The sequence below is a fragment of the Indicator indicator genome, chromosome 1 (assembly GCF_027791375.1).
Source record: "Indicator indicator isolate 239-I01 chromosome 1, UM_Iind_1.1, whole genome shotgun sequence".
Lineage (NCBI taxonomy): Eukaryota > Metazoa > Chordata > Aves > Piciformes > Indicatoridae > Indicator > Indicator indicator.
In genome coordinates this window covers 111,420,124-111,440,468 of record NC_072010.1, presented here as the reverse complement: position 1 = coordinate 111,440,468, position 20,345 = coordinate 111,420,124, and the positions used below count along the sequence as shown (strand labels likewise).

Genomic DNA, 20,345 nt, shown 5'->3' with positions numbered 1-20,345 from the left:
TCCTCACAAGATCAGGATTTCTTTACACTGTTTGAAACAACAACAAAAAAATTTAAAATCACAGAGCAGGTCTCTGTACAATAAATATAATAGATACTTGTGAGGTCTGTGTACAATAAATATAATAGATACTTGCGTGTGCAAAAGGAAGTCTGTGTGCTCTGGAGGGGTATGGCTTTGCCTCTCTTGGGCTGTATGTACTCCTTAAGTAAGCACACATGCACACCACAGTGAGAGACCTGGGAGTTAGAAGGCAGGAGTGAGGATTTCTAGGCAGAGTTCCTCCTGTTCCTGTACTGCATCACAGAATAGCTTAAGAAAAAGTGAGTTTACTGCAATGATTCTAAAGAAGGCACCTAAAATAACTCTGCCTCTTTTGAGGGAACTGTGAAGTCATGCCTTGGTCTGGAGGGTTTCCCTTAGGCTGCCATATGATGTGACAGAGTCTGGTAGCACCCCGATGCCCAGGGGTACCCCCCAGAAGCCATGCCCCTGCAATGCGAGGGCTGGAGTAGCTGAACTGAGGTGAAAGGTGCTTTTCAGGATGGGCAGCCTGTGCTGCAGACACAATCCTGACACCAGAGAGTGCTGAAGTGATGGCAGCAGGGGAAGAGGAACAGAAATGGAAAGAAGGAATTGGAATGACCACTTACAACAGCAGCAAAAATGTCCTGAAGGAGCATAGTGCAGGGCTGGAATGCACTAAGAAAGGGTCACTAGTTCAAGTGCTTCTTGTGTTGCAAGATTTGGTTTATCTATGGGCTATGCCCAGTACGTAAACCAAGAGAAAGAGTAGGCTCCTTCAGATCAACACTTTTTTAAAGCAAAACCATGACACTCCACACATTCCTCTCTATGGAGGAGAGAGGAGTTAAGAGAGTGCCTGTCATGTAGAACACAAGATGCAAAGAGCAGAAGAGTCTTATTTTCAGGACTGTAGGAGACACACATAGCAAAAGGATTTCTGAAGATACCAAGTGCAGAAAAAGCTCCTACCATGAAGTAAATTCTGAAAAGCTTTGGTTTAGGACTTTGTGCTTAACATAGCAGCAGGAATCGCCTGAAAGATATTATACATTATATATACTGGGTAGGATGCAAGCTGGGAATAATACAAGAACAGCAAGGTAATTCCACTGCTTTTCTCAAAACTCTGTTGGAATTTATTCAAACTTAAGTAATTTTTTTTAGTCTTGTTTATAATTAATATGTTAACAATTGTGGTTTTCTCCTAATTCTGAATGACATACATTAGTATCCCTGGTGTAATAGTGTCCACAGAAAAAATATTCCTAAAGAGACAATATTTTCCAGAAAGTTTCTGCAGAAACTATGCCTTCTAGCTAGGTAGCAGGAGGATAGACACAAATGCAATTGAATTTTTTTGTGGAAAAAAAAAAATAGTTCTGACTGAAGGAACCTGCAGAGTCATCCTCCTGCTTTACACAGATCCCAGATCTGGCCATACCAGACAAAAATAGGCAGAAAACAGGGCCTGGACAGTTAAGAAGAGCTCCTGTGTGGATAAAGGGTTCTAGGCAGGCAATCCAGCAGTATCTCAGGATGCATTCACCATCTGTGTGTGTCTAAATTTGGGGAAATTCCAGCTGAAGGCAAGATGTTTCTTATCCACAAATTGTGACACGCACATATTTCTCCAGACAGCTGTCCTGCTCTGTTTCCAGCACCTCTCCAAATCTTCCATTGCTTTCTTGCCCTTCTGTTATAATAGGTCTTTTTGTTGTGATGCAGGTCTTGCCATCTCCTCCTTTCTGATGTGCAGACATGTTTCTACTTAAAACAATGAGAATTCAAAGGCTAGATTTTGTCATATGATCTATGCTAAAAAAAAAAGAGGGAGTTGGCAAGCTGAGCAATCCTTGCTATCAATACAGACTGGGGGATGAGGTGTTAGAAAGCAACCCTGAGGAAAAGGACTTTTGAGGTTGCTGATGGATGAGAAGCTGGACATGAAGAGACAGTGTGTACTTGCAGCCCAGAAAGCAAATCACATCCTGGGCTGCATCAAAAGATGAGTGGCCAGCAGATCCACAGAGGTGGTTCTACCACTTTACTCTGCTCTGGGGAGACCTGACCTGAAGTATTGCATCCAGGTCTGGAGCCCTCAATATAGGAAGGACATGGACCTGATGGAGTGGGTCCAGAGGAGGGCCACAAAAATGATCAGGGGGTTGGAGCATCTCTGCTCCAAGGATAGGCTGAGGGAGCTGGGGCTGTTCAGCCTGGAGAAGAGGAGGCTCCAGGGAGACCTAAGAGCAGCCTTCCAGTACCTTAAGGGGGCCTACATGAAGAATGGAGAGAGACTATTTACCAAGTCCTGCAGTGACAGGACAAGGGGCAATGGCTTCAAACTAGAGAAGAGCAGATTTAGATTGGATGTTAGGAGCAAGTTCTTTACTATGAGGGTGGTGGAACACTGGAACAGGTTGCCTAGGAGGTGGTTGAGGCCCCTTCCCTGGAGATATTCAAGGTGAGGCTTGACGAGGCCCTGGGCAACCTGGTCTGGTTGAGGATGTCCCTGCTGACTGCAGGGAGTTCAGACTAGATGACTTTTGGAGGTCCCTTCTGACCCAGATTATTCTGTGATTCTATGTTTCTTTCAAACTTCTCTGAATAAGGAATATATCCATTCAGACTCAATCTACTGCATAAATTTATCATCAATATCAAAACATATTCTCTATTCAGCAGTAAAAATGGTTTCTATTTGTAAAGAGCCACTTAATCATCTTCAGAGTTTTGTGGTATCCTCTGGCTTACCAAACTTAGTTGGAATTTAGGCAGAATTCACAGGTATTGAATTCAAAGGTGAAGCATACTAACATTTAAATTTCAAAGAACCACAAAATCAGCTTTGCACAAGATTCCCCCAAGCACTGGTGTTTAATATGTGTATATGGTCTCCACATGGTGAGTTTAAAAACATCTATGCTAGCTGTAAAACAAAGATAGGGCCCATGAGGTAAGTGAGGATATCCTGGCCCCAAAACAGGAGGAACAAAAATGTGTGGAGGACCTTCAACTCTAATCTATAAAGTTGATTTGTGTGTATCTGGCTCATGCTAGGCTGCAGTACAGAGTAGTTCATCATCAATGGCTGGTTTTGCCACCTTGAGACAAAATTATTTCTGTTGTCAGTTTCTAAATGTTCAGCTCTCTGTAGATCTACCTTGATATTTAATTCAAAATCAACGTTGTGTGCTTAGTGCTGCTTGAGACCATAAAAAGAAGAGAGACATTTAATTGTGTTAGTACTGTGCAAGTGCTTGAAGGTTTTTTGGTTTATAGGTATCACATCTTGAAGGTAGCAGCACAGGGCTCCAACATGTCTCTGGGCAGGTTCAGCAGCTGCTTAGGGTTTGTTTCTCAAGCTTTATCCTTGAAGTATATGACTTCTAGGTAAGTGATATTGGCACAAAAGAGACAGTGCTTTATTCATCGTTAGGTTTTTGGATTACTGCATTTGTCTTCACAGGCAGAAGCACAGCTTCTGAGTACAACAGTGTCCAGCTGCACTAATTTAGCTAGGTTATGTGCAGTAGTCTATGTGAAAAATCCATGCCTGAAAAACTTCTAAACATTCTCAGTCGTGCCAGTGATGAAGTTCATGGCACTGCAAAGCAAGTGAAAAAAAGAGATTCCTCAGCATAGAACACAGTAAGAGAGAAAGGCTGTGGGAAGAAAAACCCTGCTACCAATTCTCTTTCATTCAAGATGTGCTATTGGCATCAGTCACAACATAAGGCTGAGGAATATTTTATAAGCATAGTTTGGGTGTCTGTGTGATTCTGTGCCCTTGTTTTCCCTCCTTAGAAATCCAAAATATCAACATATGAGAAGATGTGGGCGTTTATGAGCAGCAGGCAGCAGACAGCACTGGTGAAGAACAACGATGAGGGGATTCAGCGTGTGCTTACAACAGACTATGCACTGCTAATGGAGTCAACCAGCATAGAGTATGTGACTCAGAGGAACTGCAATCTCACCCAGATTGGGGGTCTCATTGATTCAAAAGGCTACGGCGTGGGAACCCCTATTGGTAAGATGCTTTCCAGCACAGGTGGTGTGGAACACACCCAGCAATGTCTCCCTCAGAAGTTTAGCTAGCCATTTGAATCATGTCCTAGTCTTTTAGAAACCTTTGTCATTGGAACAGAGCTGAGGACTCTCCTTTTAGGCAAAACGTTACTCTTACCCTGCTCAACTGCACACAATTTCTTCAAGCAAGGGGGAATAGAGCAGTGCAGGCTACATCTGCAGAAAAAGCTCAAGTGACCAGCTTTCCTTCAGGAGCATCCCAGTCATAGCAAACTAGGTATGCTGTGTGTTGCTTGAGGTACAAGTCACTCTGAAATTCAGTTCATACCGAATTTTGTACTGAAATTCAGTTAAGTTTAAGAAATCAGGTAATACCTCTGGGAAAACAGAAGTGGCCAGGATAAATGTTATGTCTAGTGTATGCATCCCAAAGAAAGATGCATTTATGGTTTATTTCATGACCCTCAGAGCAACACATAAGAATAGTGAGAAGCAATTACAAGGTTTTGCATCAGATAAGTGACTTCAGTGTATTGAGCTAAGCAGAAGCTTAAGACTCCCAGTCTCTGTGAAGTCTTTCCTGTAGACCTTTTTGTTAGCTTATCAAGTGTTCTTTTCAAGATTTTTCAGATAAATAGAAAGTGCATCAGTCTTTCATGCTGTGTTCTTGTGAATGAGTGGTACTGGGCAGCCAGATCTTTTAACTGCATAATACACTTCTCCATCCTGCTCATATATGCATTCACAACGCCAGGCTCAGTTAATAGCTATGTGATTTTATTGTCTTCAGGGGAGTTATTCAAGGCAATATCAGTTTACACAGATGTGGTCCATCAGTTGCTTGGTAGACCAGACATAAATAAGGGAGAAACAGCACTGCACTTTGAACTGTGATTCTTTATGCTACTGAGTACCACAGACAGTTTGTCTTATAGATAACTCTTTAACTATATTCTCTGCTGGCTGTGTGAGAACAGCCTTCCCACCCTGAGGAAAATAATACAAAAGCTAAAATCCCAAATAAAGACAATTGTATCAATTTTATGGCAAGAGATTCATTGCTGTTATAAAGCTGCCACACTTTAAACCAAGAACAATGAAGGAATAATTGGAACAGATGGTAATCCTCAGAAAGGAAATACAGCTGTGAAATATATTTATAAAATGTTTCTTATATGATAAATGTGTCTTCTTTCTTTTTTCATAAGGAAAACCAGCAAAATTCAAGGGAATAGATACCTCTTAACACTATCAGACATCTTAAATTCTTAAATTATTTAATAAACAAGATAAGCCATTCAGTCCGTTCAGATCGACCCCAAAGACTGTTATTTTTCTTATAACATTCAAGGCTATTGACTGCAGAAGCTATTTGGGAAAAAAAAAATAGTACTTCTGTGACCCTTGATATCAAAGCTTCATCAAGTCTTAACTGGTCTGCATTCATTCCTTCCTTCAGGAGAGTACACAAACACATGGCCAGGGTTTACAGCAGCAAAAGTATACCTTTCACACCAGAATTTCCAGTAAATAGGCAGAATGTCTTCATTATTTAGTTTCCACAGAGACAGGAAGGAGAATTTTCAAGAGTTCTATGAATCCAGGAAAATTATTTCTTTATCAGAGCATCTTCTGCAAGTAAAAAATGGCAGATACAGGCTGTCTTCCTATTTTGTGCTGATAAAGGATGAAGATTATTTAAGTGCATCAACAAATATCACCACTTATGTTTATTTTGGATCTGATGGATCAGAGAGAGGAGAGCTTTCATCAATTTTTTGGCAAGGACTGTTACTAGTAAAAAGTCTACAGCAACAGTTGGTGCTGAATTAAATGTGTGATGGAAGTATTGCTGTAGCAAAGGCACCCACAGAAAAAAAAAAACCTATACAAAATATTGTGCTGGAAGGAAGCCAGCTGAAAAAAGCAACATTATTGTAGATGTCAGGACAGGTATTAATTCCAGTATCACCACCAGTGCTGATGTTAGTGATTTTAACACCAAAGCTATTACCATTTACTTGGGAATCTGCTAAGAAAGTGGATAGATGCATTTGCTGGCCTAAGAGGTAGTTGTTAGTAGCTCAGAGGCCATAAAGTGTGTGCTGAATATTCAACGAGGTGTTGAGATGGATTTGCGTGCAGTTTTAGTGCTCCCCAATAAAACAACCTGAATCCAACACTCCAAGTACACTTGACAAACTTTAAAAGAATGTGTAGAAATATAGATGTACCTGTTACTCTCAAGATGAATTGTGATAATCCTGCTGGCAACACAAACATCATATGAAAGAATAAACATCCTCACAAATCCTGTGCTGTGACTCAGGCTGCTTCACTTTACCTAACAGCTATGTCTTTTCAGATAAGGGAAAATAGATGAGTCCTAACAGACTTCAGCTATCAGGGTGACAAACCTCTCCTAAGGCAGAAACAATGCTTCTCTTTCTTCTGAGAGGCACTGCTGTTTTCAGCAGTAATAACTCACTTCTCTGTGTAAAGTCAATATTTCTGTTTGGTTTTCTATGATGTTTATTTTGGGTTCTTTAATAACATGCATAGAAATCATTTATTCTTACAGCAGGCATACTTTCAAAGCTGGCTACTTGAAGCAGTGGCTGCTGATTGCTGACTTCCCAGATGCACTTTGTATAAGCTGACACATGTCTCTTGGCATCATTGGGCACAACATGTCTTAGTGCTGGCAGTAAGATACACTGAAATATAGCTAAGTATTGACACAACAAATGAAGAACTGAAATGTTTTTCATATTGATTCTCTTCAGACAATGCTGTAGGCTAAAGGAAATGGAAAGCAGAGAGGTGACTAGTATTCAAGGTACAGTTATTTTTAATAATGTCCTGCATGGCAGTATAAGAAATAAAACTGAAGCTGCAAGGCCAAATTTCCAAGGCTATTTAGATGCATGAAGGCACCAAAGTGGTGCCTAGTGAGATTTTTCCTAAGTGTCCACATCTACATGTTCCACACTATCGCTGAAATTGTGATATACAGTCTACCTTACAAATTTGTTTACCTTGATTGGATTGAGAATTGCAGCTCCTTTAGTGTGCAGCAAAATGTGACTTTTGGTGAAATTACTTCTCAAGAAAATAGCTGTATTAATGATCTAAAGGAGATGAAAGGATGGATGGTAGTTAGCTACACGGAAAAAGGACTAGCGACAGTTTTTCAGCCCAGACACTAAATGCTCACCAACTGTAGGAAGTTCAATACGGCAGGATTTGAGGAGACATGTTCTAGATTTAAAGAGCATTTCTTGCAACCCTCTCCAGCCTGCTATTATAAAATCCTTGCCCTATAAAGAAAAACCTCTCTTGTAATGCCAAAACTAACTTCCACCTGCCTATTGTAATTAATAAGAGGATTGCTGTTAATATTGTTGATAACTTAGCTTCTAGCAACACGAGTAAAGATAATTGGTAGCAATTTCCTTTAACTAGGCAGTGCTCCAGAAGCAGGGCCTTTAGGGCTACAGACTTATGCTTCCTCAACAGCATAAGTTAACTGAAAGAACTTACAGGCAGCAGAGATTTTGGAAGATGGAGAGCCAGAGTAGAGTGCGTGAGAGGCAATCCTAAACAAATTGAAACACCCAACATGACCCCACTATTTACCAGGGACTGTACATGACTATTAATGCAGCTGAATCTGAAGACACATCATTTAGCAAGCTGTTGGCTGGCAAATAAAACACATGAAATTGCTCCTATCTTCAGCTTGCAGTGCCAAAATTGTTGCAAGTCATGGTAAAAAAGACTTGGCTGCCTCATGTCCTTATAACCAGTAAGATAACTGAACTGGAGTAGTGGTCTCATGCAGATGAAATTGAGAAGAGAATGCATCTGACTGACTGGGTTTTTCTTAGCTACTTATTTTACATGCAGTAGGAAAAATAGACAGATGTTGAAGTCAATAGAAGAGATGCAAAGCAGGAAGTCTCAAAGGATGCTCAAAGCAAAATGCAAATATGATATGGCGGAATTACTCAGCAAGAAAACCCACAGACAAGGCTTAAATAAACCTTAGTAGTAGACCCTATAAATTATGATGAATTCTCAAACAAATAACTGCATCAAAGGAGCCTTGTGCTTTTCAGTCCCCAGGGCAGACACCAACAGATAGTTCTCTTCCCCCTTGCAGTCAAAGAGAAACCAAGACTTTCTAGGTGGAATAATCAATCTTGAGCACTTTATCTTCAGACAGTGGCATCTTGATCCCTGTCTGCCTTCACTTTGTACTTCACCAGCTCTGATGGATCTTCCTCTCACTTTGCAGGGTCTCCTTACAGAGACAAGATCACCATTGCCATTCTCCAGCTCCAGGAGGAGGGAAAGCTGCACATGATGAAGGAAAAGTGGTGGCGAGGAAATGGCTGCCCCGAGGAGGACAGCAAAGAAGCCAGCGCTCTTGGGGTGGAGAATATTGGGGGCATCTTCATAGTGCTCGCTGCAGGGCTTGTTCTTTCAGTGTTTGTAGCCATTGGTGAATTTATATATAAATCAAGGAAAAACAGCGATATTGAGCAGGTGAGTCATCCATTTCCAGCTTACCTATGTTTCTGGAAGGCTGAAATTTGTAGATGTGGTGGTGTCTTTGCAGGAGTGCAGATTTTGTATTGCAGAACTCTCACAATGCATTCCTGGCACTAAAGACAAATAATTTATTAATAAGTACAGGGAAGTACCTCACCCACAGTCTAATTAGTGTAGAACAAGAGCAATTAATTTCTCAAACAATTTCTGCTTGATCTTTAAGATTTCAAGTATAAATTACATTGAAAGGAATAAAACACAACTGGATTTTATTTTGTTTTCTTATATGGCATTAGCATCAGCCCTCTGAATAACAACAGGAATGTACTTTCAAATCCTGAAGTGTATTTTTCTCTTACTCTAGAAAGCATTTATTTCACAGCCAGGGGTTTGCACACTGCACTGAAGCATACACTTCAAAACAAGATCTATTGAAAGGTGATGAATGCCACAGTAAAGTAAGAATATGGAGCTAAAGAAATTCTGGTTATAGCTCCACAGAACTGTAATGAGCAATTTAAAAGGGCAGAGGGAAAACAAAGGAAATGCTGTGTATAAATCATGCCTTGAGTATTACAGCAGTTTGTGTGATAGAATCAATCATTAAAATAGAGTATAAACAGCCATTTGCCAAACCACCAGCCACTGCAAAAGAAACAAGGCATGAGCAGCAACTCAGAGTCTGTTCTTGAAGTTCTCTGCAAACTCTTTCTCTGGCTGCCTTCCCTGGTATCAGTTTGGTTCTGGCCATGTCCTAGACCCTGATATGGCCATGAGTGGCTCAACAGCTATAGCTGATCTGCTTCACTTCAACAGGACTTAATGTAGGGATGAGGGTCACATTGTACTACAGGATCTTTATGCAATTGTCAAGAGGTAGGTTCATGTCACCTAACTTTATATTTCTAGACATCGCAGGAGCTTTTCCATGGGCAATTCAGCTTCTTTATTCAAGGTGTAATCCTGCAAGGCTGATGGCAGAAATGTCAGAAATGATGACTGAGAAAAAGAGCACTATCGAAAGCAGCAGGAATGAGTGGGAGGAGAAAAAGTATTTTGAACTTGGTCTCAGAGGTGCAGTTTACACTGCACACAACAGTGATGCTGGGACATGAGATGAATTGACACCTAAGTAAACACAAGCACCCAAGGCTCAGGTCCTTAAGAGGACATCTGATTTTGGATAGATAAAATCACCTCTAGGTTCTTGCTGCTGGTAAGGAATCATCATGAGCTAACACTACATGCCTCCTGTTCAGACAGTTAAGAAGTGAGCTGAATCCTATCATGCAGCTTCATTTTCCAAAGGGCATACAGCATTCTTTTGGTCTGTGATGCCTAATGCTGATGTCAGTGAACTTGGTCCTCACAGTATCCCACAAGAGTGGGCAGCTCCTGACCATGCAGTCATCTCCACATGTGCCTGAGCAAGTGTTCTTTAAAGGAAACAGCATTGTCTATGAACAACAGATACAGCTGATGTGGAGCAACTTTGCAGGACATATTAATCAAATCGTCCCTGTTTTTGAATAAATCAGAGGTAAAGGATGAATGCTTTTTGCACATACTGCATCTTTTTAATTAGTACTTAAATCCTATTGAATAGTTTTAGTGTAAAATGCATAAAGAATGCATCAATATCTTTGCTTCATTCATGTCTCAGGAGATCTTTCTTTCAAACATGTTTTGGAGAATATCTTCATGTAATTAAAATGTTTAGTATAAATGATAATATGTTGCAGAATATCCTGGAAACTCAGAGTTAGAGGAAGGCAATGCATTCCTGAAGCCATAGTTAAAGTAGACCTAAAGCTTCACATCATGAGAAAGTATCAATTTACTTAGCAATGTGTTGGGTGAGTAACATAATATTCAGAGACACATACACCATTTCTAAACTTCTACTATGGTTTCACAGCAGTATGTTCCCTATTATAGGCACTTTCTTCATAATTAAAAACTTTAAGTGAGTTCATGTAGCATCACATAGCAAAGTGGAATACCAGCTATTCCAGTATGACTTTATAATTTCTCTCAGTTTGTTTTATTTCTATTATGGTGAAATAAGATGCTTAGATGAAAAATGCTGTATTGTGCATATTATCAATAATCTAATTCACAGCATGTGTCAAATACAACCTATGACTTTTCTATTTCCTTAAATAGTGTCTCTTTTACTTTAAATAGCTTTTGAATCTCATTCTCATATTTGTTTTTAATTTTACTTCTTCCATTTATTTATTTTCTCCATTTTTTTCTTTTCTTGCATGCAAGGCCTTTTGTTTCTTTTACGGACTGCAATGTAAGCAAACCCATCCTTCCAACTCCACCTCTGGCACCACCTTGTCTACGGAGTTAGACTGTGGCAAGTTAATCCGGGAGGAGCGAGGGATTCGAACACAGCCCTCAGTTCACACTGTATAGTCAGGAAAGAGAAAAGGTGTGTTCAATGGAAAGCATTAACCTTAAACAGTGCACACAATGGCAAAGGTTGTACTCAGCAACACGTAGTTAATGACTTCAAAGTGCCTCTTGCTTCAGCAGGAGGTAAGCTTATCAAACACAAATTGTTAAAGTCCTGGAAACTTGAGCAGTTTAAATGCATACCACAGAAAATGATTACACCTACAGTGAAGAGTGAGTGCAACAGACTGTGGTAGACTTTGAGAATTATCACAATCTCTATGTACAATTGTCATCTTATCATTTCATGGTGTAATTTGCCTACTTCAGGTAAGAAAAAGTATTTACCTCCTTTTCACGTCCTACCGAACCTTAGTAAATTAATGGCAGTCTCATTACTAAAAGTATGGAGAAATATTATGCTTGGTCTCTGCCAAAGCATTCAGCAAGTGGGCCAGACAGTTCTTTATAAACCTCAGAAAATAACCTGCAGGGCTCCATTAACTTTCTGAACCCCTGTTATAAGCAGTCAGAGATTTTTAGCTGGCATATCTTATTCCCAGTGTCAATATTTAATGAATTTTAATTCTTCCATTTAAAATTCATTAACTAAAGACTCCAAGTAACTATCATAGCACAAAGTCATATCTGTCATACATTTATGCCATGTAATCATTAACATTTAAGAAGATCTTCAACAAAAGAACCCTCAGACACCTTTCACAAAATAACTCCTTTGACTGGGTTGAACAATTTATGATGTTCATTATTTTCAGGCTTTGCAACATGGAACACCCCTGTATGGCAAAATCAGGATATGGATTTATATCAAACAGTAAAGCCTTGGCAATGCTTTGGATATTGATATGCTCAAGGAAACTTTTGTGTACAAGATTGATACTGGATTGTTTTTACACCCTGGAAGGGTAACAGTTTGATTTCTAGTCCTCATCTAGTGTCTGGGGACTGACAGGGCAGGAGACAATGGACTAGAGCTGTTGTTGCCACCAAAAACATATGACAGCAATTTGAGATACACAAAAATTATAGAAATGCTGGCTCACAGGATGTCATGAACTGTGACAAACAACCACATTTTCAAAATCTGATTACCTCTTATCTGTATTTCATTGTATTCCATTTTACCACTGGTTTCACCAATTCATTTCCCACCCCTTGCACCTACTTTATGTTTTCTTGCCTGCTGCAGTTCCTCCTCATCAAACAAGTTAATGATCTGTTATATTGAGGGGCAATTTACAATTAGAAAACTTGTTTGAGTGCATGCCTTCACACTCAGTTGCTGAAGTGCTGCAGTGAATTTCTGCTCTCTTCTTGAACTGTTTCTTTCATACCTGGCTCCTGAGGAAAGTCAGATCATACCTTGACCTGTGTTTTCTTTCTATTCATGCTACAATTCTTGGTCAGCATTACTTATGTTGGCAGTAAGTTTAAGTACTTTTTGTGCTCATAGCTCAGCTACACCATTTCTTCTCTGCCACTGCTCAGCCAGGTACATGACTATTTGTGTTCTATTCCAGACACCACAAGAGACTGTTGTGTTCAAAATGGCATTTTAACCTGTTTGAATAAGGCTTTGAAAGCTTTGGTTCTTCATAAAACGAGCCTTCTTACCAGCAAAAGCCTGAATTACATCTTCTGTATTCCCAGCTTAAGAAAACATTTTTGTTTGCAGTTTCCCAGTAGGAGAGACTTAAAACTAATTAAATTCAGCTTCTTTCAACTCTCAGAGGAGAAAGAAAATTCCTAATGTGTTTATCTCTGTCATTGCTCTACGCAAAATGTCCTCTGGGTTGCAACTTCAACCGATTTTCTGATTGCTTTTTAGATGAATGCAGATTCCAGAAATGTTCTGTTACTTTTGGGGTAAACATTTTCATCATATCTGTCAATAAAGAGCAACATTGCTAGTAACAATCATCATTTTCCTGTGTCTAGCTGTCCCACAGAACCTCACAGACTTCAGCTTGCCTGTGGGAATTGCAAAGCGGCTCCTCCTTTCCCTAATGGAGCTTCATACCTAGCTATAAAAAGAGTTGTTAAAAAAGCCTTACTTGCTCTTTAGCAGCTATGCCAGCAATTTTTGCAAGCTTTCTTGTGGCACCAGGAACAGGCAGGTGCCTTCAGGTTAACAGTGAAGCTTGAGGAGGGCACAGCCCTTAGCATCTCCTATGAAGTGCATGACACCTGGGAGGAATCCTGCAGAGACATAGCAAGCTTCAAAAAGTGTTAAAGCATTCAAAGATTTTCCATTTACCAGCACTCTAAGCTTCTTTGACTGCTTACTTCGAAATTGGGCCACAAAAAATAATACTGTGCTCGCAAATACAGATCACCCTTGCATCTTCCTAACTTGCAGTCTTGCAACTGCATTCACAACCCAAGGATCAACCTGGATACTTTCTGAAGTGTGTGTCAGCATGGGGACCTTGCTGTGCAACCAGCACAGAGCCAGCAGCTGTGCTTGTGATGGATGAGCTGCAACAGACTCCATCATTTCTGGCACTGCAGTACCAATAAAGCATAGCCAGAGCTACTTGGGAGGAAAAATAGCTATGAGCATAATCTTGTGTCATTTTATATTAATTTTTTGTTTTTTCTGTGCTACATTTTACTCAGAATTCCCAAAACATTGAAATTAATAAGTGCTTGCAAAAAACTGAATATGATTTCACATACAGGAGCCACCTACCACTGAGAGCAAAGGGGCTGCAAATAAACTAGTCCCAAGCCATCACCAGGTTAATTTGACTGGGGTCACTGTGCCTGCTTTTATTTAGAGGCAGTTTCTCCCTTCATCAAACAATCTGCAAACCAATTAGGCACAGAGGAGGGAAGAGGGTGAAAGGAGAAACCAAGAGAAGAATGAGAGGAGCAAAGACAATGCAATCACCATTTCAGAGAGCCAGGAGGAGGGTGGAAGAACAGCACACACCTGCACCATAGAACTAGACCAATCAGAGCAAAACCACCTTCTCCAACTAGATTGGTATTTCCTCAGAGTACTGCCACAGTATCTTGTGTTCATGCCATCTCTCTAGGATCAAAGCCTTGAAGCTTCACATCTTTAGCTCTTTGTAAACAAAGGAGGGGGAGAAGGGGCAGAAGGAAAATATCTTCTATCTCAGTGAGGTTTTTGCAAATCAGAAGTTTTTGTGAATTTACCAGGTTAGATAATTCACCCTGGTTTATGAGCATTAGCTTGAGTCCTTCTGTTTTCAGTCCATAACCCCACCACCCAACAGAACTGTGGCCATCTGCACCTTTGCTGAGCAGTCCTATGAGAGACTATCAAGTAGTTGTACTGATTTTTTTTTCTTGTAAACTAAGGAGCAGTTTATATAAGCGAGGAAGAGTTAAAATAATTCATGGATGATATGTGACACTGTTTTGATAATCACTGTTCAATAGATTCTGACAGCTTAAAAGACTTAATTTAGTGATCTCCTCATTCAATTAGCCATCAGTGACAGAATATTCAAACAGATCCTTAATGTGCATCAACAGAAGCTTTCTCACTAGGAGAAACTGCTTTGGATATTTTCCCTTTGGTGCACTAGGCACAAACAAATGACTTTTCTTTCAGCAGAAGACATATGGCAGTGTCCCAGATATGGATTCTTCACAGCTGACAAGGGGACTGCATCAAAAAAAAAACAAAAACCAACCCTGATTTCTGTACTTTTCCTCTGTGCCTGATCTGGTCAGGTGTTCTTCCAGAAAAAAATCTGGCTCACATCCTTTGATTTTTGCAGTTCTCAGTTCTCCAACACGGTAGTCTGGGTTTTGTTTTGGTTGGGGTTTTTTGTTTATTTGTTTGGTTTTTATTTGTTTTTACAATCTGTTAACAAAATGCTATTGAAAAGTTTTGTCCCAGTGACAGCCCAACACTACAAACAGCAGATCAATAAATCCTGACTACAGATTATTTTTTTTTTAAGTCTTGGTTTCTACTTTACATTACTTTAAAAATTCTGAATCTATAATTATCCTAAAGCTTTACATAGTCTTCTGTATGGGAGCATAAGGAAGGATTTTGGAGCTTCATGACTAAGCTTTTATAGCCTGCTAAAATGATCAAAGGGCAAAGAGAAAGAGTCTCACATCACAAGGAGAGCAAAATCTATTCTGTATTTAAAGGATAGCGTTTCCTTTTAGTGTCACATGCCAAGTCCTGCAGCATTTTGACACTGCTAGAATGAGAAAGTTAAGCTGACTAAAAACAAAATATTAAACTTATTACTCTGTCGTTAAATATATCGCTCTGTGCCTACTCTGCTCTCTTTCTGGACAAGACCTCAAAAGTGGACTTAACAGCATGTGAAAAAATAGCTTTTTAAAGAAACTCTTTCAAGTCTGGCTGTCCAAACATGAGACTAAAAGATCAGTATATTACCCTTTTAAATGGACTTTTAATGTCACCATCTCCTTTTTAAAGGCTACTGTAATTATGCTGAAGATATGGTGCTGTTCAGGGGTCTGGCCTGGGAGTCCCTGCTGAATATGTTCCCTGTCTGTGATTTTCCTGTAAATCCTATGGTACTTTGGCTCAGTTTGTAGTCTCTCTGTACCACTGTTTTCTACTGCTTGAAAAGTTCATGGCAATTTGAGTTTTCAGACATCTGTTCAGTTTCCTAATTACTTGGAGATAAACAGGATTTTGAGCTATGCTTCCTGGAACTCAAAAGAAAGTTCACGTGTAGCTGTCCTTCTGAATGATTAATCAAACCTCTGAAAGTTCAAAGTATCATCTGAGACTGCTCTTTTAGACTATCTGAAGCTCTGTGTGAAGGCAGAAGGGCAGAGAAAGTCCTGTGTCTCACAGGTTTTAATGCTCTTTGTCATCTCCAGCTGGTTTTCTCAAATGTGCTAAGATCTAAAACACAGGAATATGCACAAAATTGGTGAGAGTCATAGTCGTGTCTATAATCATTGCAATATCTTTGAAGTATAAGTCCAGGGTCTTAAATCTACATTTAATTCATTGCTTCATGTTAACAAAACTCATGTCAATAGTGGTTTAAGATCTCTGAAACTAAAGCATAACTGTAAAACTACTTTTACAAAGCCAGGAGCTGGACCTGCAACATGCAAGCCAAAGGAAGATTTCACTGTAATGTCTTCTCCTGTTTCTCCCTCAAGCCACTCTCTCTATAGTATGGCCAAGTCCATTCCCATGTGTGTGTGTGTGTTTTGAATTCTCTCATAGGTAATCAACCCACTGGGGTCTTGCACTGCCAGTCCTGATAAGGCAGTACCCTTTCAGATTTTGAATGGCTTATTTCTATACTTCATTAGGTGAATAAATTTGATCAGTTTACAGAAAATATTGACAAGAAGAGTAACATTTTTTTATTCAATTTTAGATAAAACTGTTATTAATGAAGCAATATAGAAATAGTGTCTGTGTTAGGATATCACCTGCTTCACCCACTGCTTCCAGAGGGCATGGGGCTGCAGCAGACACTAATTCCAATAATGCTGGAATTCATATGTTGCAGCAGCAAAGGGAATAATTGTGCCAGCAAATTCCTGCTTATTACCAGACAGTAACATGAAAAATAGAAAGCAGTATACTGCCCTGGCCTCTGTCTGTTACATTTTGGCACTGGCATTAATTAATAGTAGTTTAATTTACATATTCTGAAGAATTTTAGATGAACAACAATTAAGTGTCTCAAAGAGCACATGAAACTATCAGTTTAATATACTAAGGGATCTTAGTCTGTGTACAGCCCATCCGACAGAAGCACATGATGGCATATGCAGGATCACACACATTTAAAGTACATGCACACACCAGTGCCTAGAGCTCATCTGCAGAACTGGAGTTACACACATTAGAGGGGCATTTATCCTGGAGAGGCAGAAGCTCAGTTTGTAGGATTCGCTTCTCCGTGATCCCTTTGCTACCTTCAGCAAATGGTTTATCTTTGATCCAGCTTACTTCATATACCTTTTTGCATTTGAAAATATTCTCCTAGAATTAGGCTGTTTACAAGAAAAGCTTGAAGTTTCTCCTTTTCAAATAATATATCTGTTTTTACTTTTTTTAGCTTGACTGAGGTCAGTGTTGGATTATTACTGGTTAAGAACTGAACATTGCTTACCTTGCATTGGTATCACTCTAGAAGGGACTTTATATTCAATGCAGAGAACCATGTTTGTGTGCTGTTGCTGTCATTTTACAAGAACTGTAGTTTTAACCTGGTCAGTTCTGCAGTTCTAAAAAGGGTTTGGTAGGAAGGATTTATTCAACTTGATGAAGGTGAGGTGGTTAAAACTTTGTTTCACTCTGCTACCACTGCTTTATGTAAAGAATCCATTTATGCATATTTGCATGGAACTTTTTTTTCTTTTTCATTGCCAGATACTTCACTTAAAGCCTCTTTGTGTGGCTTATTTTTGGTTTGGGCTTTGGTTTGGGGTTTTTTGTTTGTTTGTTTATTATTTTTTTATTACTTTGTTTAACATGTAATTATTCCAGCTGCAGATTTTAAAGGATGTTTCCACTTACCCAAGAGGTCTTTGCTAATGTGATGTGAGAAGGAAAAAGCTGTCTGCTTTTTTTTCTAAACTATTTAGTTACCTTATTCTTGTGGTAATTTTCTCCTTTCTTCAAGACACAATATTTGAAAAAGATTCTTTCCAAAGGAAGAAGAGGATTGAGGACTGTGCTGTATTTCAGAAATGACTGCTAATTTTATGAGGGCAAAATAACTCAACTGCAAAGAAATCTTCAAAAATATGTTCTTTGGTTTCTCTAGTATATCGTTTTTTATTTATTTGTTTATTTGTGTGGACAAGTGTCATGTAATTTAAAATAGAAAGTTTGGGGTTTTTTTCTTTTAAGGTCAGGAGGAAGTTTACCTATGGAAAAAGGTAAAGAGTTATGATATGTAAACTGTAAAGTTTTATGATATGAGTCCAGTAAAACATCACAAATGTGTCTGTGTAAAATTTCAGAAACATTCATAATCAGCTTTAGTTAAGCTGAAGTTAAATTAAATTCAGTGGAAGCCAAGTTGGCATAAAACCATGATTGATACAGACTTACCTATTATACCTTAGGGGCTTATTCAAAGCTGGCAGAATTCAGCAAAGAAGCTTTTTTGAGCCTGCCAGTAAGAGTCCTCACTTCTAAAAGCCACAATTTGTGCAAAGAGTATGGCTGAACTCTGCTGTCAGTGAGAAGTGTTTAATGCTATTTCCATCTTCCACCAGTGTCTTTCTTTCAATGCGATAATGGAGGAGCTTGGAATTTCACTCAAACATCAGAAGAAGTTAAAGAAAAGGTCAAGAACTAAGGGGAAATCCTCCTTCACAAGTATCCTTACTTGTCACCAGAGGCGGACACTGAGGAAAGAAACCATAGCGTGAACAAGAGAGATCCCTGTAGAGGAAATATCAGGAACAGATGAAAAACAAAACAAAAACATTGCTGCCTACAAGTTGATTGTGGTGGGATTTCTGGAATATAGACATCTACCTTGTTCTTCAGAAATTCTCTGTGGTTTCTTTTTTTTTTTTAATCTAGAAGTACAACAGTTTAAATGCTCACATAGACTGATGTACTACTAATCATCTGGGAAGTGTCTCACTATTTCTTCTGAGATGGATTTGTATGCTCACCTGTTTTGCATCTTTCTTCCCCTTCCCATGCATTGCTGTATGTGCTTTCTAAATAAATAAATAAACAAGAGACAGGGTTCTTTTTTTCCAGTAGTCTGGGAGTGATTGTTTTTTGTCCTTTTTGAAGAAAAGATTGCAGTTCTACTGAGCATACCTGTTTAGAAGCCAAGACCCAGACAACTAAAGAAAAAGCCCCAACCAATTAACTCATAAACAATTACTACCAAAATGTATTAAATGTAAAGGTATCCAACAATGAGTTATTTTCACTTTGTCTGATATTGTAAGGAACACTCTTCAGGTTCTTTTCTGTGAGAAATTTGTTTTTCCTTATCTTTTCTCTTTTCATTTTCTTTTAAAATACAATTATTAGGTAATTCTATGGCTTCAGGTGCTAGATGTTCATAAAGAAAAACGAAACTCAAGTAACAATCGGTAAAGAGGGGAAGGCAACAGACATTATCAAACTGCCATATCCTCCAGCTCCTGATACCAATAAAACAATTCATGACTTCAAAATTAAAATCTCTTAGAAATTAGAGCCAAGAATATTCAATTTATAACAAATCTTGACCACAAAGTTAACAGCTTCTGACAGGAACACAGCCAACAGCTAGGAAATGAAATTTTTTCTTACAGCTGCTGTGGACATTAGCAAAATGTTTTAACACTGAAGGAGAAATTAAGTATTTTTTGTGAAGAAACCTGTGACTGAAGAACAGCAATGCATTATAGCAGCAGATCTCCCTCCTGCCCCTTTAAACTGCACCTTTATATTGCAGAAAGGTAGAGCATATTTATATTTATTGCTATGTTGTTTCTGTGATTAATTCTCTTGTTCCTGGGGCTTCTGTTGGTGCCAGGTGGCTAGCTCTGAGGATGACTGTGAAAGGAAGAAGGTGAAATGTGGGCACATCCACACTTTGAGGGACGAGGCTAGGTGTAGGAAAGTGGTGCCTCTTTGGCTGGAAGCTGTACCCTTGCCTTGCTACACAGCCAGTTAGATATGTAGACCTAGTTTGTTCAGGGCTATCCCACCACTATGACCACCTCTAATCCCAAGGTAAGGCTGGAAAAAGGCAACTAGAAAACTGGAGCCACTGATTGATTTTCTGCACAGCACAGAGGGTTGGGCAAGCCCGGGTTGTATCAACAGTATTTACTTCAAATTGTGACAATGTTCATCACCAAGGTGCTTCAATGAAGCATTGAGTTTTACTCTCCTTATGCTCCCCCAAGAACCTTAGTGCTTACCACTGATGGCTTTTCCCTTGTATCCATGGTCATTTCCTCTGCAAAAGGAGTAAGTGATGTGAAAGCCAATGAGTGAAGAAATCTGTCTTCCACCTTAACCTCACACTACTGGTGCCTGCAGCTCACTGTGAGCTTTTACACTACTCTGCACAACAAGATCGATCTGCAACGAACAGTATTCCTTACAAAAGTCCTGCTTCAAAAGTGATAGTCTTACAGACTAGAAGACACCTCTGCTTATTTAGCCTTTCCACAGCAGTCAAGCTTTCTAAACCTCTCACTATTAACACTGCTTTCCATAAGGCTCTCTGTAATTACTCTATATCCTACTCAAAAACTCAATGCCAAAACCTAGATCTGCCTTTCCACCCATATTGAATTGGTCTTTTGTGTCTCAAAGGTCATACTGCTGCTCACAC

General features: G+C 39.3%; 1 protein-coding gene across 1 annotated transcript in view; it reads left to right on the top strand.

The window, feature by feature from the left end:
* GRIK1 (glutamate ionotropic receptor kainate type subunit 1) overlaps positions 1 to 18,420 on the top strand; it is a 169,519-nt gene extending 151,099 nt beyond the window's left edge. The window contains exons 15-17 of the mRNA XM_054385311.1: positions 3,835 to 4,060; positions 8,360 to 8,610; positions 18,265 to 18,420. Of these exons, the coding sequence (XP_054241286.1) occupies positions 3,835 to 4,060; positions 8,360 to 8,610; positions 18,265 to 18,420 (633 nt within the window). The remainder of the gene's footprint in view (positions 1 to 3,834; positions 4,061 to 8,359; positions 8,611 to 18,264) is intronic.
* Positions 18,421 to 20,345: the final 1,925 nt, after the last annotated feature.